The sequence below is a fragment of the Mytilus edulis genome, chromosome 8, assembly GCF_963676685.1.
Source record: "Mytilus edulis chromosome 8, xbMytEdul2.2, whole genome shotgun sequence".
NCBI classification, from domain to species: Eukaryota; Metazoa; Mollusca; class Bivalvia; order Mytilida; family Mytilidae; genus Mytilus; species Mytilus edulis.
This window is the reverse complement of record NC_092351.1, coordinates 25,629,057-25,650,055: the sequence shown is the minus strand read 5'-3', so window position 1 is coordinate 25,650,055 and position 20,999 is coordinate 25,629,057. Positions and strand designations below refer to the sequence as shown.

Genomic DNA, 20,999 nt, shown 5'->3' with positions numbered 1-20,999 from the left:
ATATTACTTCCTTGTTACTTGACTAATTTGCTTTCTTTTTCTTAGGCAAAATATAAGGTTTTGTTGAAGTTGTTTATATTAAAAAAGATAAAAATTATATTACATACAAAATTATATATTCTTTATATATTTAAATACGATTTTTCAATATAATACTAACACCTTCTTTTTTTCTATGCTTTGTTGATCTAGGTCGGGTGGAACGATTATATCTACTTCATGAAAACGGTTTACCAAGAAAACAAAAGATCTTTCAGATGAAATGTAAAATAGTGTCGAAGGGTATGTATTTTGTTATACCTCTTTGGATGCAAAATCAAACCTTTAAGTTAGTTAAACAGTTGTTTGTTTCATTTTCGCTTTTCTCTTAATCTGTTTGTTTCGTTTTCATTTTCAATTTGCTAGTTTCGATTTCATTTAAATCTTATTATTATGCTAAACCCTGCACTGCATTAGGAACTTGTATGATACTGCTAATCTTTGAATTAGCCTCACTTTCAAAATAGACAATAAACAAGCTCGTTATTTCTTGTTTAAAATTTGAAGGACACATGTTGACCTCTAGTTGTCTTTTCGTTACATTTGGTGCTATATATTGATACAAACCCATGTCGTCTGATATTTATAAACACACGAAATGAAAGCTTTGGAAAGCCAAAATATAAATGTTTCTGGTTCAATTTGTAAACCGCAATGTATTTAATATAGTTGAAATAATGACTGGCCCGGTTTGTATATATTTTCCCCTCAAATTTAAGCATTCGTTCTTTTTATTACGACAAATGCACGAAGTTTTAAAGAAAATATCAATTTCCCCCACCTAAGTAACATTTAACCAACCTCACAAGAGGTATGTCAAACAACATATCGTCATCTTTTGTAGTCATCTGAAGATACCGATACCGTGTTGATAAGTATTCACAACTGATACACGAGGGTGTTGACGTATTCTGGGTACTGACGTTGTTTATCGTCTTTATAATTTGTTATAGTATTCTATTATTTGTCTCTTGTATATTATTATTTTTACTGTTTATTTTAATTTTTGGCAATCCCAATTTGACGGGGCTTAGTACTTTTACATTCGTAATTGTGCTATTGTGCTTTTGTAAATTTTTGTATTCTTGTCTTTTCGTTTTTGCTAATATGCTTTGTCTATACGCTTTTTTATGTATCTTTGTTGGCATATTTTTATAGTGATTAAGATTATAACTCAATATTAACTGCTGTACACCTATTTTAGACATTTTTACTTATTATGTCTGTCTGTTTTGTTTACATATCGTTGTGTGGAATTTCACGCGACTGGCAAACAAATTACACGTTTAGCTAGCTATACAACCATTTCTACGTTAGAAAATACTTGCACCAAGTCAGAAATATGACAGCTGTTATACATTCAAACGAAGTTTGAGCTTTTGAGTTTGCATTTACTTTGGGACTTTACATTTAGAATTTTCCTCCGATTTTTTGTTGTTGTTTTCTTTACTTTTTTCTACTTGTTTTTAAACTTTTATCAGGAAGGTCGGATACCATTGATACAAGATTCTTTAAATTACTGCATAATCCCACCGTCAGATTCAACTGAACCAAATAACTGTCTTTAATGATAACAAAACAGCTGTCTAGAACTCTGCAAGTGCATCCCCTACTGGAATCACTATCAAAGTTGTGTTTTCCCCCCACTTTACCCAGAGTATTTGACGACAATTGCACTCAACATGACCGACACATTTTTAAGTTTTCACATTCATAAATAAAAGACCTCTGTTTCCATGCATTATTACCTGGAAAATTCGAATTTAACAACGAATACCACTCCGTTTACGGCTAACGTCACACTTTAATGGATTGAAATTAACATGCACAATGGAACCATCACCAAACAGAAGAATCAATGACGACACACCACCTCGATTGATTGATTGATTGATTGTTGGTGTTTTCACGCCACATTTATTAGCGCCGCTTTTGGGCTATTTCGTTGGGGTCAGTTTTTATGGATGAAAGAAGCCCAAGTGCCTAGAACAACCACCGGTATTTGATAGGAAAATTGACAATCCTGGTCAATTAAGATCAAAGTCGAGTGCACCCGCCGGAGTCGAACTCACATCCTCAGTGTTGACTGACATGGGATAAAAGTAGTAGAACTACTCAGACCACCTGGCGACCGAGGTCCCCACAGCATTTTGAAAATGGTTATCTAAGTACCACAGCCAAATATATACTAGCTTAAAGAAGAGCAGGCAGCTAACTAAGTGACCATCACTCAGTACATATTCGGCGGAGTATGGCTAAAAAAGAGAAAGAAATACACACAACTCAATTGACCATTAAACAACTCTGTGCTCTATAGTGTATGCTCTTTATGTCATATGTGTGCTTTAATGAACTAATATGTTTATTATATTTGCTTGATTGAAACTCTGTTGTACACATTTATAAGGACTTGAGTAGTGATCCATATGTGATATTTATTTTAACTTAATATTATAGTCTATGTTTGATGATACTTCAATGTTAAATTGTGAATTATCATGATTATTTGTTAAAAATTTTCATATTATATAATGTTTACTGAATATTACCTGTAACTACCTGCTATGCAATGTAAAATAACAAAAATCTCGATTGTCTCACATTGAAGCACCTAATTGTCCCACAATTCCTTTTCTTCAGATTGATGAACTGTTATGTACAAGGACTATAAATCAAGAATGGAAGATATGATTGAAAATCAAAGGTGAGTGGTGTAGATGAGTATCACAAAATTAAAGAAAATAATAATACAGATCAACGCTGCATGAGCAAATTATGTTAAATGTTGTATTGTTACACAAATTTGTTACACAAATGTCCAAGTTAGGGGAGGATGATCGTTCACAAACAGGTTAAAACCCATCACATTGTTCATTGCGCCTGTCTTTAACCAAAAGTCTGTATTCAAGTGGTTGTCATCGGTTGATAATTGTTGTACACAATATACTCCTTGGTAGAATTTGTATTGTTGAACATTTTGTTATCTTCAGTTGGTGCTTTTTAAAATAAATTAACTATACGGTAAGGATTAACAACAAACCAAACAAAAAAGAGAAAATACTATATTTAGAATAATACAAATGTAATAATTAACTTATTTATTGCTGTTATTGATATCTGTTTTTCGCTTACTAGTAATCTTTTAGTTTTAATCATTTTACATGCTGTCCTGCTTGAGTCTTTCAAACATATTGTAGTTGCTTAATTAAAGTAAAATGGACGAAACAGAAGTAAATCATTCTTATGAAGTCTTCTCTATAATACAGCATGCATATATAAATATAGTAATATTATGAGCATGCGTTTTAAGCAAATAATTTATTGGATATTATAAGAGATGTACATGGAAAATAAAGAAAAAACAAAACAAAGATTGTACTATATTTGATCATGAATTAGGTTGTGATGATTAGGTCGACGATGATAATTGTAACATACCTTTTTCAGTAATACTTTATGAATGAACAATAAATCTGTGTGACCTTTTGATAAAATTATGAACAATTCGGATATTTTGTTTATTCGAAAGTTTCCACAATTTTTGTATCTAGAACAAAGTTAAGGAAATGTAAATAAGAGTATTGAGTGAAGTTGTCCTTGTATAACTTACTATACGATGTGAGTTCAAGCGTACGTCTCTCATTGTAAAAAACCGTATGGTGACATATAAGTGCTTACATTCCCTTAATTTAGACTCAGTTGAAATGTTGTATCATTGGAAATCATACTTCATCTCCCTATTTTACAAATGTACAGCCTTCATCTCTTTTATTGTTCTTTATACAAATTCCGACAAACAGAGTCTTCGTATTTCATTTGAAGGCTCCATATGGAATATATGAAAAATTCAAGCGCGAAAATCTCAGTCTGATTTATAACAAAACAATTTCCTCAGATTAAAAAAGAAAAGACAGGTTTCCTACTACAAATGATGTGTTTCACTCAGTTTTAGTTTTCAACCAGAATTTGTTTTTCTCACAATCGATTTCAGACTTTTAAAAATCGGTAAACTACTGTTGACTTTATTCATGAACCATAGATAACTACTGTGATATATGCTCTTGATTTGTGAAAGGCACGTCCAGACTAAATTGTTGAATTGTTTTACATTGTCTTATCGGGGCCTATTATAGCTGACTATGCGGTATGGGATTTGCTCATTGTTGAAGGCCGTACGGTGACCTATAGTTGTTAATGTCTGTGTCATTTTGGTCTTTTGTGGATAGTTGTCTAATTGGCAATCATACCACATCTTCTTTTTTATAAGGTTGGATAACACATTTATTTGAGCGCACATTCGTACTATGAACCCAAGAAAGTTATGTAACAGCACACCAAAAGAACAAACTATACAAATCAGTTGAAATTGGCTTACCTCAAAATATCGCTACTTGGCACAAGAAATTGCGAATAATTCATACAAAAATTTTAGTTTCTGTTTCATTGGTCTTTTGTGGATAGTTGTCACATTGGCAAGTATACCACATCTTCTTTTTTTTTCTTAAACAGAAAAAGAAAAAGACATTGAAACGAATATCATGTAGCGCTTAAGCTGCAAAAAATGTATAAAAACGTGTTTGTCTCAATATATTCGATTTATTTATAACATTTTAACGTTTAATACATTTTCATTAGTTTAAAAACGTTTTAAAAACACAGAACAGATATATATTGTAAAATTATAGTACAGATTTATGATTTGTGATTTGCTATTTTTATTTTGAATCGCAAACAAATATATATATAATTCTTTTTTACACGAAAGTACTAAGGCTGATGAATTTAATCGCCTGGAAAGGGAAAATTTACCTAAACAGCTAGAAGACTTAAAAGTTGAAAATAAAATCCTTAAAAAGTAAGTAAAATTTTATAAGGTATGTCATGATTGCGTTTAGTTTCATATACCACAAGTTTAATTGTATTTTTGTCATTTGTGTTGATCGGGTACTTCTTCATTAAAGTACACCAGGCATCGTATACCATTAAAATAAAATGTGAAAAGACGCTTTTAGTTAATTTAGCTGCAGATGCCCGATGCTCTACTAACATGTATATAATCAGACGGTTGTCTGGAAATCTCTTCTTTTTAAGTGTCTGAACTATTAATTGTAAATGACCAGGAAACTAAATAACAGATTCATTGGCATACAGTATATTAAATTCAATTTTAACTGGATTTATTTATTTATAGAAATTGATTTAACTTTACTTTATAGGGAAGTTTCATTGTACGCCATAGGAAATGAAGGAACAAAGACTGAATTGGCAAAACTAAAGCAAGAGTTGGAAATCATGAAAGAAGAGAATGAAGGTCTTAAAAAGCAAGTATTCAATCTACAATGCAAAATGTAAAAATCAAAAAAAAAAAAAATGTCAGCAAACAGCTTTGTTGACATATTTGATTCTTTTTATAGTGATTAAGATTATAACACAATGTTGAATGCTGTAACCCTGTCGCTAACGTTATTACCTATTATATCTGTTTGTTTTGTAGTCAATATAATAGAATGAAATGCGACTGTAATAAAAGTGAGATGTTTAGCTAGCTATTAATCCAGGTTTAATCCACTATAAAAAAAATGCCTGCACCAAGTCAAGGATATTTCGGTTTAGAATTTTTCTCGAAGTTCGTGTTTTTTTATTATTTTTTCTATTTTGTTTTGCAATCTATAGTCCAACTTATTTTTATATAATATACTTGAAGTAATATTTTGTAACTAATAAACATTATTTTAAGATTATTCCTCTGGCAGTTGTTTGTGTTTGTGCGTATGTGCTTATTTTCTACGGTTTTCAATGACAGATTAGTTTCTCTGTTTTCTGATTTATACTGTCAAAGGAATCTCTATCGATGGACTGTATTTTCACTATAGCATGTAACATTTTATTTGTTTTGATTCAGTTATATTATATTTTTGAATCATTCACAGAAGTTCTGCAGCTGATAAAGTCAAAACTTTAAAACACCAGGAAGAAGAAGTGAAAAGGGAAACAGAAAATGTGAAACAGTAAGTTGACTTTCCTTATTAAGCTTGACTATAGACGATTCTAGCTTTCCTTTATTTGGGTCTGTTGTTTTTCGCTCTTCAAATCGTTTTTGAAATATGTCTATAAGATTTCTAATAAAGATTTTCAAGAAGTTGGTTTCACATGCTTATTATCCGTTGCGTTGCGTTGGCCAGGCAATAGTCCGCAGGCAATAGTCTTTATCAACCTGTCTCTCAGTTTCTCCGAATCTCGAACAACACTCAGACAGTTTGGCACGGCGTTAGAATACTTTGCAGGAGTTTTTCCTATTTATTTGTATTGTAGTCCTGTAATATTATGTTGTCATTTCTATGTTATATTTAACATTGCCATTAAGTGCTAGGTTTGGCATGCCACAAAACCAGGTTCAACCCACCATTTTTTTCTTTAAAAATGTCCTGTACCAAGTCAGGGATATGGCCATTGTTATATTATAGTTCCTTTCTGTGTGTGTTACAATTTAACGTTGCGTCGTTTGTTTTCTCTTATTTTTGATTGAAATTACATTGCGATAAGACGTGTCACGGTACTTGTCTATCCAAAATTCATGTATTTGGTTTTGATGTTATATTTGTTATTCTCGTGGGATTTTGTCTGATGCTTGGTCCGTTTCTGTGTGTGTTAGTTACATTGTAGTGTTGTGTCGTTGTTCTCCTTTTATATTTATGCGTTTCCCTCAGTTTTAGTTTGTTACCCCGATTTTGTTTTTTGTCCATGGATTTATGAGTTTGAACAGCGGTATACTACTGTTGCCTTTATTTGATCATGATCATTAATTGATTTAATTTTGAAGTTATTTGAAAGTTTGTAGTTGACCATACTATACTGTTGAGCTATTTTCATCTGAGATATTGCACGCCAATTATCATTGAACAATTGTAGCATAGTTACAAATTGTGCCTGTATTCCTGTACAGAGTTATGGATACATTCTGATTGAACATAGCAATCTAGCATTATCACTTTAAATGAAAGTGTGACGAACAGAGACAACAGACGTCATTACAAAATATTTGACATTGAATTATATAATATTTTAAATGTGTAAAAGTATAAAATTGAGAAAGGAAATGGGGAATGTGTCAAAGCGACAACAACCCGACCATAGAGCAGACAACAGCCGAAGGCCAACAATGGGTCTTCAGTGTAGCGAGAAACTCCCGCACCCGTAGGCGTCCTTCAGCTGGCCCCTTAAAAAAATGTATACTAGTACAGTGATAATGGACGTCATACTAAACTCCGAATTATACACAAGAAACTAAAATTAAAAATCATACAAGACTAACAAAGGCCAGAGGCTCCTGACTTGGGACAGGCGCAAAATTTCGGCGGGGTTAAACTTGATTACGAGATCTCAACCCTCCCTCTAGCCAATGTAAAAAACCAAACGCATAACAATACGCACATTAAAATTTTGTTCAAGAGAAGTCCGAGTCCGATTTCAGAAGATGAGGGGTTATGTATCATACTAGCATTACATATATGAGAAGAACATAGCTATTTACACTGCAGTAATCTGATCAGGTGCTCTATCAAAGTAACTGAAACCCTAAGAAATAGTGTTGCCTTTGAGTACGGATAACTATTTATATGCACTTTTAAAATTACTTACTTCGAAAAACTAATGATTTTCTTATCCCAGATATAGATTACCTTAGCCGTATTTGGCACAACTTTTTTGGAATTTTGGATCCTCAATGCTCTTTGTACTTGTTTGGCTTTATAAATATTTTGATATGAGCGTCACTGATGAGTCTTATGTAGACGAAACGCGCGTCTGGCGTACTAAATTATAATCCTGGTACCTTTGATAACTATTTACACCACTGGGTCGATGCCACTGCTGGTGGACGTTTCGTCCCCGAGGGTATCACCAGCCCAGTAGTCAACACTTCGGTGTTGACATGAATATCAATAATGTGGTCATTTTTATAAATTTCCTGTTTACAAAACTTTGAATTTTTCGAAAAACTAAGGATTTTCTTATCCTAGGCATAGATTACCTTAGCCGTATTTAGCACAACTTTTTGGAATTTTGGATCCTCAATGCTCTTCAACTTTGTACTTGTTTGGCTTTATAAATATTTTGATATGAACGTCACTGATAAGTCGCGTCTGGAGTACTAAATTATAATCCTGGTACCTTTGATAACTATTATGTGTACCTTTTTTGATTTTACTGTGCAAAATATAGATCGAATGTTAATACGCCTATTCAGTTAGTAATACACAATCAGTTTAACCAAATCTTACAAATCTTCCATGGCAAAAGACAAGAGGACGTGTGATATATGAACAAACGTTTGAAAAGTAGATTGCATCTATACACTATTATGGTTGTGCATAACTCTCATTAGCAAGGCGACCAACAAAATATTTTTTCTGTTTTCGTACTAAGATTAAGCATGAAAATATCTTTTACTGCAAGTTTTGTTTTAATGCACAAGGATGCAAATTTGTATTCAATATGTCTTTGGGTTAGGTTATGGTAATTTTTGAACTATCTGTAAAATGGCAATTTCAGGTTTGGTTTGAAATAGATTCTTGCTTATTCCAATTTTGTCCTGTTTAAAGTTTTCTCAGCAACATAATGATTCCCGTATTTATTAGGCCAACCTACTTATGAATATACGCACATGACCTTTTTTGTCATATGCATTTTTAAATGTCATAACTGTAAAATTTCATTCCAAAATGGGAACTAGCATTTTTCTCTGCAACGACTGAGATAAAAGGCGTTTTAATGAATGTAACTATTATACTATGTTTTTTATATAGCAAAGCTTTAAATATATCGCATAAACAAAGTAAGGAATACGACAGTTGTTTTCCATTAGATTGTTTGATTTGAGCTTTTGCTTTAGATTTTGCCATTCGATAAGGGACTTTTCGGTTTGGAATTTCGTGTGAGTTCGGTATTTTTGTAATTTGATTCTTAATTCATTCGGGTTTGATTTTCAACAAATAAAGAAATATGCTTCATTCGAAGATTCAAGTTTCCATAAATGACAAACGCGAAAGTATATCACTTAAATTAACCATAATAGTTTGTACAAACAGAAGAATGACTAATTCAATACCGTTCTCTGCAATTGAAGGACGTATTATAAGCTTTATATATTCTTCTATTTCATCTAAGAAAACAAAATAAAACAGACATAAAACACAGATAGAAAGATCTGTTAACATGGTGTAACAGGTAAATTCGTATGAAGAGCTTGGTGAACACATACAAAATAAATTGACCAACTTTTAACAATAATTGTATAACTTTGAGTATGTCTTGAAATTGAAATTCATTCAACTAAATTGATTTCAGAATGAAAGAAACAGTTGCAAATGACACCTTGACAGGAGCTATATCAAATCTTAAATCATCAAAAACAAAGACAAATGATGTAAGTTTTAAGTTGTCAGACTGCACGATTGGATGAGGAAAAGCCTATAGAAATATGCATTAAAATTATGAACGAAAATGCATTATCTTGTTTTAGATATATCCTCTTTTTACGTATATGAATTTCAGTAATTTAAACGGCCCCTTGAAGTTCAAGCGTACAAATATATCATAACTCTATCAAATGATACCTTGTATGTAAATCCATTTAAGTGTTTCGGACGCATACAGTTTATGTTATTTGTTCTTGCAAATATAGGTTTTGGCTTCGAATTGCATGCATCACAAATAGACAAAATAGTTTGAGCTCATGTTTGGATTTTGTCGTTATGCATATTTAAAAATGAGCCAAAGACATATAGAAGTACTTTAATCATATCTAATTTTGTAAAACCTAATGAGCAAAATTGTCATTAAAGGTCAAAATTGTCAGTTTTGGTATGATTACGACGTTCAAATAACACCACAATAAACGTTTCTGCACTGAAGCGTCAAGATTGTGTAACCTCATTATATTTCCTTACAATTAACATAAACTCGTCAGGTTTGACGGACTTTAATGACGTTGCAAACGTTATAAGTAGTGAACGTTCTTCTTGTAATAACTAATCATAGATACGTACTAAACAGAACTTTTAATTCGAATAAGAAAGTAAAATGAAACATAGTACTTCAATGATTCGAAAAATTAGGAAAACATCAGTATCGTTATTTAAAAAAAAAATACCACCCAATGATATACCATTTATGCTACCTTTAGCATGATAAACACTTTTTTTAATAAATTTCGGCAAGCACACAATGCTATATGAATCGACTATACAGTATTTAGTTAAAAAAACCAACAACTTTATTTCAGATGAGTAAATCGTATGACTCCAGGAAAGAGAGTCAAATTGTTGTGTTAAAACGGTAATGTATAATTTGTTTGTTCAAATCAGGATAAAAAAAATCACAAAAATACTGAACTCCGAGAAAAATTCCAAACGGAAAGTCCCTAATCAAATGGCAAAATCAATGGAAAAACGCATAAAACAAATGGACAAAAACTGCCATATTCCTGACTTGGTACAGGCATTTTCAAATGAAGAAAATAGTGGATTGAACCTGGTTTTATAGCGCTAAACCTCTCACTTGTATGACAGTCGCATCAAATCCATCATATTTACAACGATGCGTGAACAAAACAGACATAATAGCTAAAATAGTCAAATGTAGGAACAGCAGTCATCACTGTGACACAATCTCAAAAAAAAAAAAAAACAATTTCAAAAAAGCACAAAAGACATCTATCAAATTTTAGGATGACACTATTGATAGATTGCGTCATAGTTTAATTCTAAACTACATGTATAATCAACAGTTTGCTTTACGGCTTTTTATGGTTACACTGCTCTGTATGTTGGCTTTATAATATGAACAAACGATATAAAATCGAAATATATACATATATATATATATATATAGCAAAAGTAAATAAACACGGTGTACAGAATGTATATAATAATATTTTTAAATTTGCAAACTACATTTCACATCAAATAATAACAGTTCGTTAAAATATTGTCACTAGCGCTTTCATGCCTTCTGGCGCTAGTGACAATATTTTAACGAACTGTTATTATTTGATGTGAAATGTAGTTTGCAAATTTAAAAATATTATTATATATAATTTAAATATATGTACATGCATTAAACATATATGATACAGTAAAAGCAATTGACATGGTTTTGACATCAGGTTGGATACAAATGACATGAGAATACAAGCTCAAAAGATAAGACACACTATCGGTAAAACGAATTGTTTAATTCAAGTCAGGTGACTTCAAAAGGGGCGAAATAAATCAGAGGGACATTGAAACTCATAAATCGAAAACCAACTGTCAACGCCATGGCTAAAAAATAAAAAGGCAAACTGTCAAATAATAGAACAAAAGACACATCATAGAAAATTAAGGAATAAGCAACACGAACCCCACCAAAAAACAAAGTGTCACGTCATAATTATTATTAAAAAAAACCAACCGCCAGCATGTTGTATATATATATCTATATAATTTAATTTTGAATGTAACGCGCCTTCTGATTGGCTGAAGTCGTTTATTTATCATATCATAGACACAATTTTGTCATGTGACCATGACGTCATCAACGTTTTTCATGATTTACGCCGGTTTAAAATGGAATTATTAATTAAACTATAAGAAATAACTTTAATATTTTGATAGTCTATTCGAAATACCATAACAAATATTACGGTCATTCCTTAAATAGTTATCGGTACGTTTTGTATATCTATATAGTTATCAAAGGTACGTTTTATATATTTATATAGTTATCAAAGGTACCTTTTATATATCTATATAGTTTTATAAGGTACGTTTTGTATATCTATATAGTTATATATGGATTGAGTTAACAAAAAAAAAGACAATTAACGCATTAAAGTATGAGCAAGTGGGGAAAAAAGGGAAATTTATTTTCGCTCTTAAAACGTATAATGTATAAGGGGCACTAGCTGTCAAATTCATGTAAATTGATTTGACTCAAATTCTCATAATTAATAATAACAATGTAAGACATTTATCCAAATATAAAAAGTCTATAAACAGTATACTGGGAATGGGCTCGGTAATATGTAGCTTCGGTTCGTGTGTATTTTAGTCTAGACGCTATCTGAGTAACAGTCGAGTTGTCCTCCGGAGATCTCCAATTGCCATATAAATAATATGCACATACAAATATAGATATACATTGATATCAGACTCTTGCCTTTTGGATTTTTCTAGGTCTGTATATGTTAATCGTGGTATTTATCTTTATAAGAATACTTTTTTGTTGATCGAATCAGTCAATCAATTGATTAATATTTGTTTCACTTTCAATGTTGACATTATAAATAATTGAACACGAACAATGCAAATCAATATGGATTCAATGAGATCGAATTATACACTGGCGAGTGAATAATGCAGCAGCAATGTTTCATAGCTTATTTTGAAATAGTTTAACCATACTGACTGCTTAACGCGATATTTTATTTCACTATCATTAATGATTGACCAAACATAAAATAATCATACTTTATTTTTTCATATATTATTCGTAGCTTGTGCCCCTTTAGGATTATCGCAAGTCACTTAACTTACAATAAAGTAAGAACAGCATATCCTTAGTAAAATGTAATAAAACACTCTTAAGACTTGGATATGTTCAATGAAGAGCCTTCCCGAGGCCTTAAACATCTTCCTTAAACAAGCACCAACCTAAAATACTATATATTTTAAAAAGTTATTCAATATTATAAATCATTTCCACAGAATAAGCTGAATCTAATTAATTTAGTTGATACTCATTATTATACACATTTGTACGACTTAATTTTCGATCCCTCTCCATCAAAGTAATCAAAACTTTTTGTTATCGACAGAGAAGTGCACACTCGGGATACAAGAATACAAAGTCTTGAAGAAAAATGTGAAGAACTCACAAAGAAAATACAAAAACAACAGATGAAGGCAGACAAACTCATATTTGAACACCAGAAAACCATCGTTAGCTTTGAAGAAACGTCAGGAACCGCAATTGATGAAATAATGAAGAAGGAACTTGATAGTCTGAAAGAAATAATCAAAAACCAAAAAATAAATGAAGCTGAAATGAAGTCAGAAATTGATCGCCTTCGACTTAGGTATTGTTTTCATTTTTATTAATATTTTCCGTTGAACTTTGGGTTCTTAATTGTCACGATGGACGTGCAAGACTCCAAGCAGACCTTTGAAATATTTAGCTTTTCCATTTGTTTTTGTGCAAAATGATTGCGCTTCCATACATTACAATAATAGATAAATATTTTATGTCATATTGCCGCCATACTCGAAGGATTTACTAATATGGGATGGAAATTTAAAACGGTATCCCATAGAACAGTTCAAATATTAAGTTTATATACTCGTAAAATATGTGTCTCAGAGTTAGATTCATTATAAATGATATTCAAACTGATCAAAAACAATGAAGGTATTTTAATAATTTCTTTTTAGTTTAAGTAAAGTAGCTGGAGAAAAAATGCTTGACGGAAACCCAATGATCACCGATTTGAGCGACAGCAACCGTCCGCAAAAACTTTCAGAAAAATTTAACAGTCTTTATGATAATTCTTGGACGGACGCATATGAAATTGTTGCAAAACAAACAGACGACGAAAAAGTGGTGTGTGGAGACCTGCTGACTATTCTGAAAGTAAGTGAAACAATTTTCATTGTTTATTTGTTTTCCTTGTTTGATTCCCATATTCATCCATTGTTTTGTTTGCCTTACACCTTCTTCTAGTTTCATTCTAATTTAGAATAATGATGTTGTGTGTTCTTTATATGCATGATTCACCGTTCGTATACATTTTTATAACTTGAATGATATGCATAGCCTTTTTGGCCTCCAAATAAGATACCTCCTTAATCTTTGAAAAAAAAAAAGAATATACTGTAATGATTATTTTGAATTTTAATCAGCCATACAACTCTTGCAACTTACCATGAAGCATACCTTTGGGATTTTTTTTCTTCAAATGAGTTTAGGTAAAGCTATGTTTAGATTCTTTATACTATATATTTCTCCTGTAGTCCTTTAAAATAGCCCTTATTTGACAAATTAGTTTTAGTAGACTAATTTTAGAACGTTTCTTCAATTAAAACCTTCTTTTATCTTGTTTGTATATTTTTTGAATAATTCATTTTAAATTCGTAATTTAAAAACCAAGTATGTTTCCAAACGGTCCCTCTGTTCATTTAACAATTAAACAATATGTTACATTGTATCAGCATTATAAAGAAATTATATTCTATGAAAAGTAATCACTTACATTACATTAAGACATATACATTAAAATTGAGAATGGAAATGGGGTATGTGTCAAAGAGACAACAACCCGACCATAGAAAAAACAAGAGCAGAAGGTCACCAACAGGTCTTCAATGTAGCGAGAAATTCCTGCTCCCGGAGGCGTCCTTCAGCTGGCCCTAAACAAATATATACTAGTTCAGTGATAATGAACGCCATACTAAACTCCAAATTGTACACCAGAAACCAAAATTAAAGTAATATAAGACTAACAAAGGCCAGAGGCTCCTGACTTGGGACAGGCGCAAAAAATGTGGCGGGGTTAAACATGTTTATGAGATCTCAATAGATAACTTTCGAGTTCGATGCATTTACGTCAAAAACTCTGGTTTTAGTGAACGTCATTTGTGCGTTTAGGGGCGTCGTCACTTCCATTCCAATGTTGAGCGAGTGGTTGGAAAACTTTTAATCTATATTGTACGAATTATTCGGCAAATTGAATTCTCAAAATTGACAATTAGCACTGCTGTCATTAGGGTATTGTCATAAAGTACCTACAGAACAAGCATTATTACTAGTTTATCCTGCACAATGTTGATCACTAAGACGCTTGATGAACGTAAATAGTGCATGGATACAGGCGACTCCCTCTATCTGGTAAATGACGTCATAAAGGCACGCATAATTGACGAGTTTTTTCCGGTGACGGATGAACTCGAAAGTGGTTTATTGATTGGTTTTTGTTTGCATTGTTTGAACTACATATTGTAAGCTCTTCAATGATTTTCCAATTTTACAAACACATTTTGGATAGCAACACCTAATGAACATTATTAAAAAAAACCTTAATATTCCTGAAAACTGAAAACTCTAAAGCATACGTTTCTTTCATTTGTTTCTAATATTGGTCTCCACGTCACATAATGATATACACACAAAAAAATCTAAATGAAATAAATTCCCATTAAATCTACTAATGATCAGTTTTGATAAATAAAATGTTTGTCTCGTTGTAGAATTGTTGGGAATTTTGCAGGAATTTATCAATCAAACAGCTGGATACATTAAAACTTCTTTTTATTTCTCCTGATATTAAAGAAGAAGACAAACAGGTAAATATCCAAGTACGCACGAAAATGACGGCAAATATATTCTCTTTAATCGCAAGGTTGATAAAACATGTTTGACATATTTAAGAAAAGACTGTAATATATTTATTTTGTTGATGAAGAAATAAAATAGCAAATGTGGTGCACACTGGATAAACTGCGTAGCGTGTTTATCAAAAGTGTTCACAACATATTTAAGGTCATTTCACATAGCCAGAATATATATATATTACAGTCAGTCTTTAAAATTCAGTTCTATTTCCACTTTTAAGGAGAAAATTAAAATTCATTTCTATTTCCAATTTTAAGGAGTAAATCATGTGAATACGTTTATGACCGTGTTTATATTTCACAACTCATTCGCTATGCCCGTGTCTGTTATGACGTTTTTAGCTCACCTGACCCAAAGGGCCAAGTGATCTTTTCTCATCACTTGGCGTCCGTCGTCCGTCGTTCGACATCGTCGTCCGTCGTCCTTCGTCGTCGTTAACTTTTACAAAAATCTTCTCCTCTGAAACTACTAGGCAAAATTTAACCAAACATAACCACAATCATCATTGAGGTATCTAATTTAAAAAAATGTGTCCGGTGACCCGGCCAACCAAGCAAGATGGCCACCATGGCTACAAATAGAACATAGGGGTCAAATGTTGACTTTGGCTTATAACTCTGAAACCAAAGCATTTAAAGATGATTTCAGCTTTCCAATTGTGAACTTTCCATTTCTAAGTAGCAACATTCCAGCAGCACCTGCATACGGGGTATATATCTCCCAATTGATACGATATTCCCGTGCTTGCATTTCCTATCATGATTTTCTTGATAGAGGGTTACTGCTCACAAGGAAGCTATTAAATCAAGAGTTCCAAATGGTGAAGTTGAAATCATCCCTTCGTAAATTTTACGGACGCCATCACAAGTTGGTTGACCGTTATGGAATAACCGTTTCACAAATGATATCGGATATGTTCCTTACGTCGTAACTACAATCCCCTTCCCTTTCATGAATGTGACCTACCGAATTAGACTATTTACCGGATTTGTAATCACATAAGCAACTCGACGGGTGCCACATGTGGAGCAGGATCTGCTTACCCTTCCGGAGCACCTGAGATCAGCCCTGGTTTTTGGTGGGGTTCGTGTTGTTTATTCTTTAGTTTTCTATGTTGTGTCATGTGTACTATTGTTTTTCTGTTTGTCTTTTTCGTTTTTAGCCATGGCGTTGTCAGTTTGTTTTAGATTTATGAGTTTGACTGTCCCTTTGGTATCTTTCGTCCCTCTTTTAAAGAAAATCTGACAAGGTGTAAATTTGTTTATCAGGTCAAATCTATTTGCCCTGAAATTTTCAGATGAATCAGACAACCGGTTGTTGGGTTGCTGCCCCTGAATTAGTAATTTAAGGAAATTTTGCCGTTTTTGGTTATTATCTTGAATATTATAATAGATTGAAATAAAATGTAACAGCAATAATGTTCAGCAAACAAAGATCTACAAATAAGTCAACATGACCAAAATAGTCAGTTGACCCCTTAAGGAGTAATTGGCCTTTATAGTAATTTTTTATCAATTTTTCGTAAATTTTGGTAATCTTTTACAAAAATCTTCTCCTCTGAAACTACTGGTTCAAATTTCACCAAACTTGGCCACAATCATTATTAGGATATCTAGTTTACAAAATGTGTTTCGGCGACCCATCCAACCAATGCAGATGGCCACAAGGGCTAAACATAGAACAGAGGGGTAAAATGTAGATTTTGGCTTATAACTCTGAAACCAAAGCATTTAGAGCAAATCTGACAAAGGGGTTAAACTGTTTATCAAATACAATTTACTACAATGGTCAGTTGATCCCTTAAGGAGTCATTGCCCTTTATAGTAATTTTTTAACAATTTTCATAAATTTTTGTAAATTTTTGTAAATTTTTAGAATACATTTTTCACTGTAATTACTGGGCCAAGTTCATTATAGATAAAGATAATTGTAGCAAGAAGAATGTCCAGTAAAGTAAGAACTACAAACACATCATGATCACCAAAACACAATTTTGTCATGAATTTATCTGTGTCCATTGTTTAATATGCACATAGACCAAGGTGAGCGACACAGGCTCTTGAGAGCCTCTAGTTTCAATTGTTTTACATTGTCATTTCGTTGCCTTTAAGTGTTTTCGAGCTGTACAGTTTACATACATGTAACTATAATGTGTATCTAATTTGCCTTTTTAAAATCTAAAGGACTATGGGTAATCTCATTGTTCGTAAACAAAAATGAAAATAACGTTAGTTCATTTATTCAATTTCAATTGTTTTGAACGTTTTTCACCAATCATAATGTTTTAGTGTACGCTTTTTAAAATATTAAGCAGACAGCATTAGATTTTGAAACGGCGAATTGAGGAAACAGAGGTTTAGAGACACAAAAGATATCTTTTTAAAGGTTGCTAATCATACTCCTTTGTCTTACTTAATAATTGTAATTATATTTAAAAGCAATTATGGTCATTAATATAAACGAAAGACTAAAAGATATTACATATTTACCCATGTACACATACATGTAGGAACTTCTTAGCAAGTGTGAACAGATGACCTTTTCTAATTGAAACACAATACTCCGATATACACAATGCATCAATGATGAAAATCCCTTGATTCATTTGTTGAATTATTTCGATATTGATTTACAGCAACATCTAGAAAACTTTCCAAGCAGGCACAGCAAACTTATACAAGACACTAGGCGATGCTTTTCTCAGCGGTTTATTCCAAATTTACACCAGGTAATCTCGTGGACTAAACGTCCTCGATATAATGAGTAGAACAGTAACTAGTGAATTTGTACTAGCTTGTTGAAACTTAAGTATAACCATCATATGTACTTTTATTATATTATTTTTAGCATCTTTATCCTATGGAACTTTTTATTTCACAACAAATTGCAAATGGTGTTCATCTTCCTCCAAGCGTTTATACACTGAAAAAAATCTTTGCTCAATTTTTTAAAAGCGAAACATCATATTAATCAATTAATGTTCGTCTATAAATGATAAGGCGTTTCAATACTACAGATTTAAATCTATTACACTTACCAAATCAAAGAAAAGTTTTAATAACATTTATTTGGGTAAAAAAGTTTTATAATATTTATTTGGGTAAAAAAGTTTTAATAACATTTATTTGGATAATATATCATTTTAGCACTACTGGCAAAGCACTAAGAGTAATGAAATAGAAGTTTCAGTGCAGCCGTACGTTGAAGCATGTCTGGAATTGTGCTGGCACAGTGCAATAAGTGATCCGCCGTTAGATTACGATTTCACAGTTGAAAATATTGACGATTTCCGTGGATACACAAAGAGTGGTGACAAAATTGATTACGTAGTATGGCCAGCAATGTACCTACACAAACACGGACCACTATTATACAAAGGAGTTATCCAATTCAATACTGAAACAAATTGAAAAGTGATGTCTTATATTGTTTTTAAGTTTAATGATTTCCAATTATTATGGTTTATTTGTAGTTGCACTTTTTTATACAATATTTATTTCAATCGCATATATCCAGTGAACATATTGAAGGAATATATTTACTCACTCAATAGTACCATGGAAGTATAATATTGTGTCAAAATAATACTTCCATGATACTACTTAATTATTTTCATCATGATTATTATTATAGCAAAACATATGTTTATACAAGGAGTCACTGTAGTTCTAGTTTGTTGCACTTTCTTTTTATCGTACAATAAACTGATTGTCAGCGACTTTGATCTTTGCTAAATCAAACTACAATTCATTTGAATTCTGATGGATAGTTATATCATTCGAAATCATATCATATTTCCTTATTTTTATATTATTAGATTCATGTACCGTGTGAAAGTGACCTTATACAATATATACTTCCTTGGTCTATACAAAAACATCACAATAAAAATTTGTTAGCTCTAATTGTGTTTTATGAACTTATTTCAATCGTTCGTCATCAATTTCTTCGCCTGTTGAAACCTCTCAACACTGTGTTGTTAGTTTAAAGGGACGTAACACCACTACTAACCGTGTATTGAAATAAGCCCCCATACTAACCTAATATAGAACCCTTCTTACAAGTATGTCAATGGTAATAATTTTGCAAACCGCTGAAGAATTGGCAACAAATGGAAGTTTTTAACGACCTTGACTGGCTATAAAAACGTCACGTCTCCTTGTATATCTCGGTTTCCGATTGGTCAATTCTATGGGAAAGTCTAAATGATTCTCGAAGTTATCTGATCTTGTTTCATTTCATACGTAAAGTCAAGAGAGAGTCTGCATGACAGTGACGTCATGGGAAAATTTGTAACTAATTAGACATACCACAAACAACACTTGTTAGATTTTTTTCACGGTATATTATACAATTTCACTAACTGTATGATAAGTTCTATTCATACGAAAACTAAAAGTTTTTTCTGAAACAATTTTTATAATTAATCATTTACTGCGAGACGTGTATTGCCAATTTGATGTAGGTTGACAAAATAATTACGATTGACATACTTGGGTAGGATTGCTACGGATGATTCCGACTACAACAGTAGGCGTGTTATACACCATTGTGAAGATAAATCAATTAAGATTTACGGCATAACAAGTTTTAGTGGGGTTGACAGCCGAGACACGGCATTTTTAATGGAATTTCGTCACCATATGACATATATCAAAATCGCGAGTTAAGTACCTTGGTATATAAAGGTATATAGGGGACAACAATTCTGAGACGAGTGCCTGTGTGTTTTGTACATTTTTTCAGGCATATATATTATGTATTCAATGTGTACACATTCGTTTCTCATAACAATCGAGTGCTCTCGCAAAAAGATAATAATAAAATATGTAACAAAAAAAGTTGAATCAGATAAATACTTCGAAAGACAAATATATTTATTATTCTTTATCAATTTTAACTTGTGTAAATGGCGTCACTAGCTATGATTATTTTCGCAAATCTCGATACCAATAAAATCCTTCTCTTCTACCCTTTACACAAGTATTTTTAATTCATAACTTGTAACTAACTTATTAACTAATTAAACTGTAAAAATTAAGTCCAACTTAAAAAAAAAAAAAAAAAAAGAATTAACAACATGGGCACAACTGCCTTTTTTTGTTATAAGATTTGACGAATCATACTTTGTAAAAACAAACGGGGTCGCCCCGATATTCCGACACCCCATTGGTCCGACACCCCATTATTCCGACACCACATTGGTCCGACATCTCATTAGTCCGATACCCCACTGCTCCGACACCTCAATAGTCTGACAAAAGTTCATACTTGCCATAATAAATTTAGAAACTCTACTTCATGAGGGTGTGGAATGAGGGTTACAGAACAGAGAATAATGGACAAAAATATAAAGAATAGAGAAAAAAGGAAAAAAAAATAAAAATAAAAAATAGAGAATAATGAGGTGTTGGAATAAAAAGATAAGAAAATAATGGGCATACAGTATAAATCATAGATAAAATGGCCTAACATTTAAAAAATGCAGATGTGAACGACCACCTCCTCCTATTATAAACACCCCTTAGTAGAAT

At 32.0% G+C, this 20,999-nt stretch overlaps 1 protein-coding gene across 2 annotated transcripts; it reads left to right on the top strand.

Moving 5' to 3' along the window:
* The first annotated feature begins 179 nt into the window (after positions 1–179).
* On the top strand, positions 180–19,370 carry LOC139485219 (restin homolog). Of its 2 annotated transcripts, XM_071269500.1 has the most exons (12): positions 186–282; positions 2,680–2,743; positions 4,805–4,894; positions 5,256–5,360; positions 5,970–6,047; positions 9,385–9,463; positions 10,322–10,374; positions 12,896–13,156; positions 13,509–13,707; positions 15,321–15,416; positions 18,101–18,193; positions 18,612–19,370. In XM_071269500.1, exons 2-12 carry the CDS (start codon positions 2,694–2,696, stop codon positions 18,873–18,875), a joined length of 1,368 nt encoding a protein of 455 aa, XP_071125601.1. In that variant the 5' UTR covers positions 186–282; positions 2,680–2,693; the 3' UTR covers positions 18,876–19,370. The 2 variants fall into 2 exon arrangements, with proteins under 2 accessions (XP_071125602.1, XP_071125601.1); XM_071269501.1 differs by lacking the exons at positions 4,805–4,894; positions 5,256–5,360; positions 5,970–6,047 and having other exon boundaries at positions 180–282; positions 18,612–18,998.
* Positions 19,371–20,999: the final 1,629 nt, after the last annotated feature.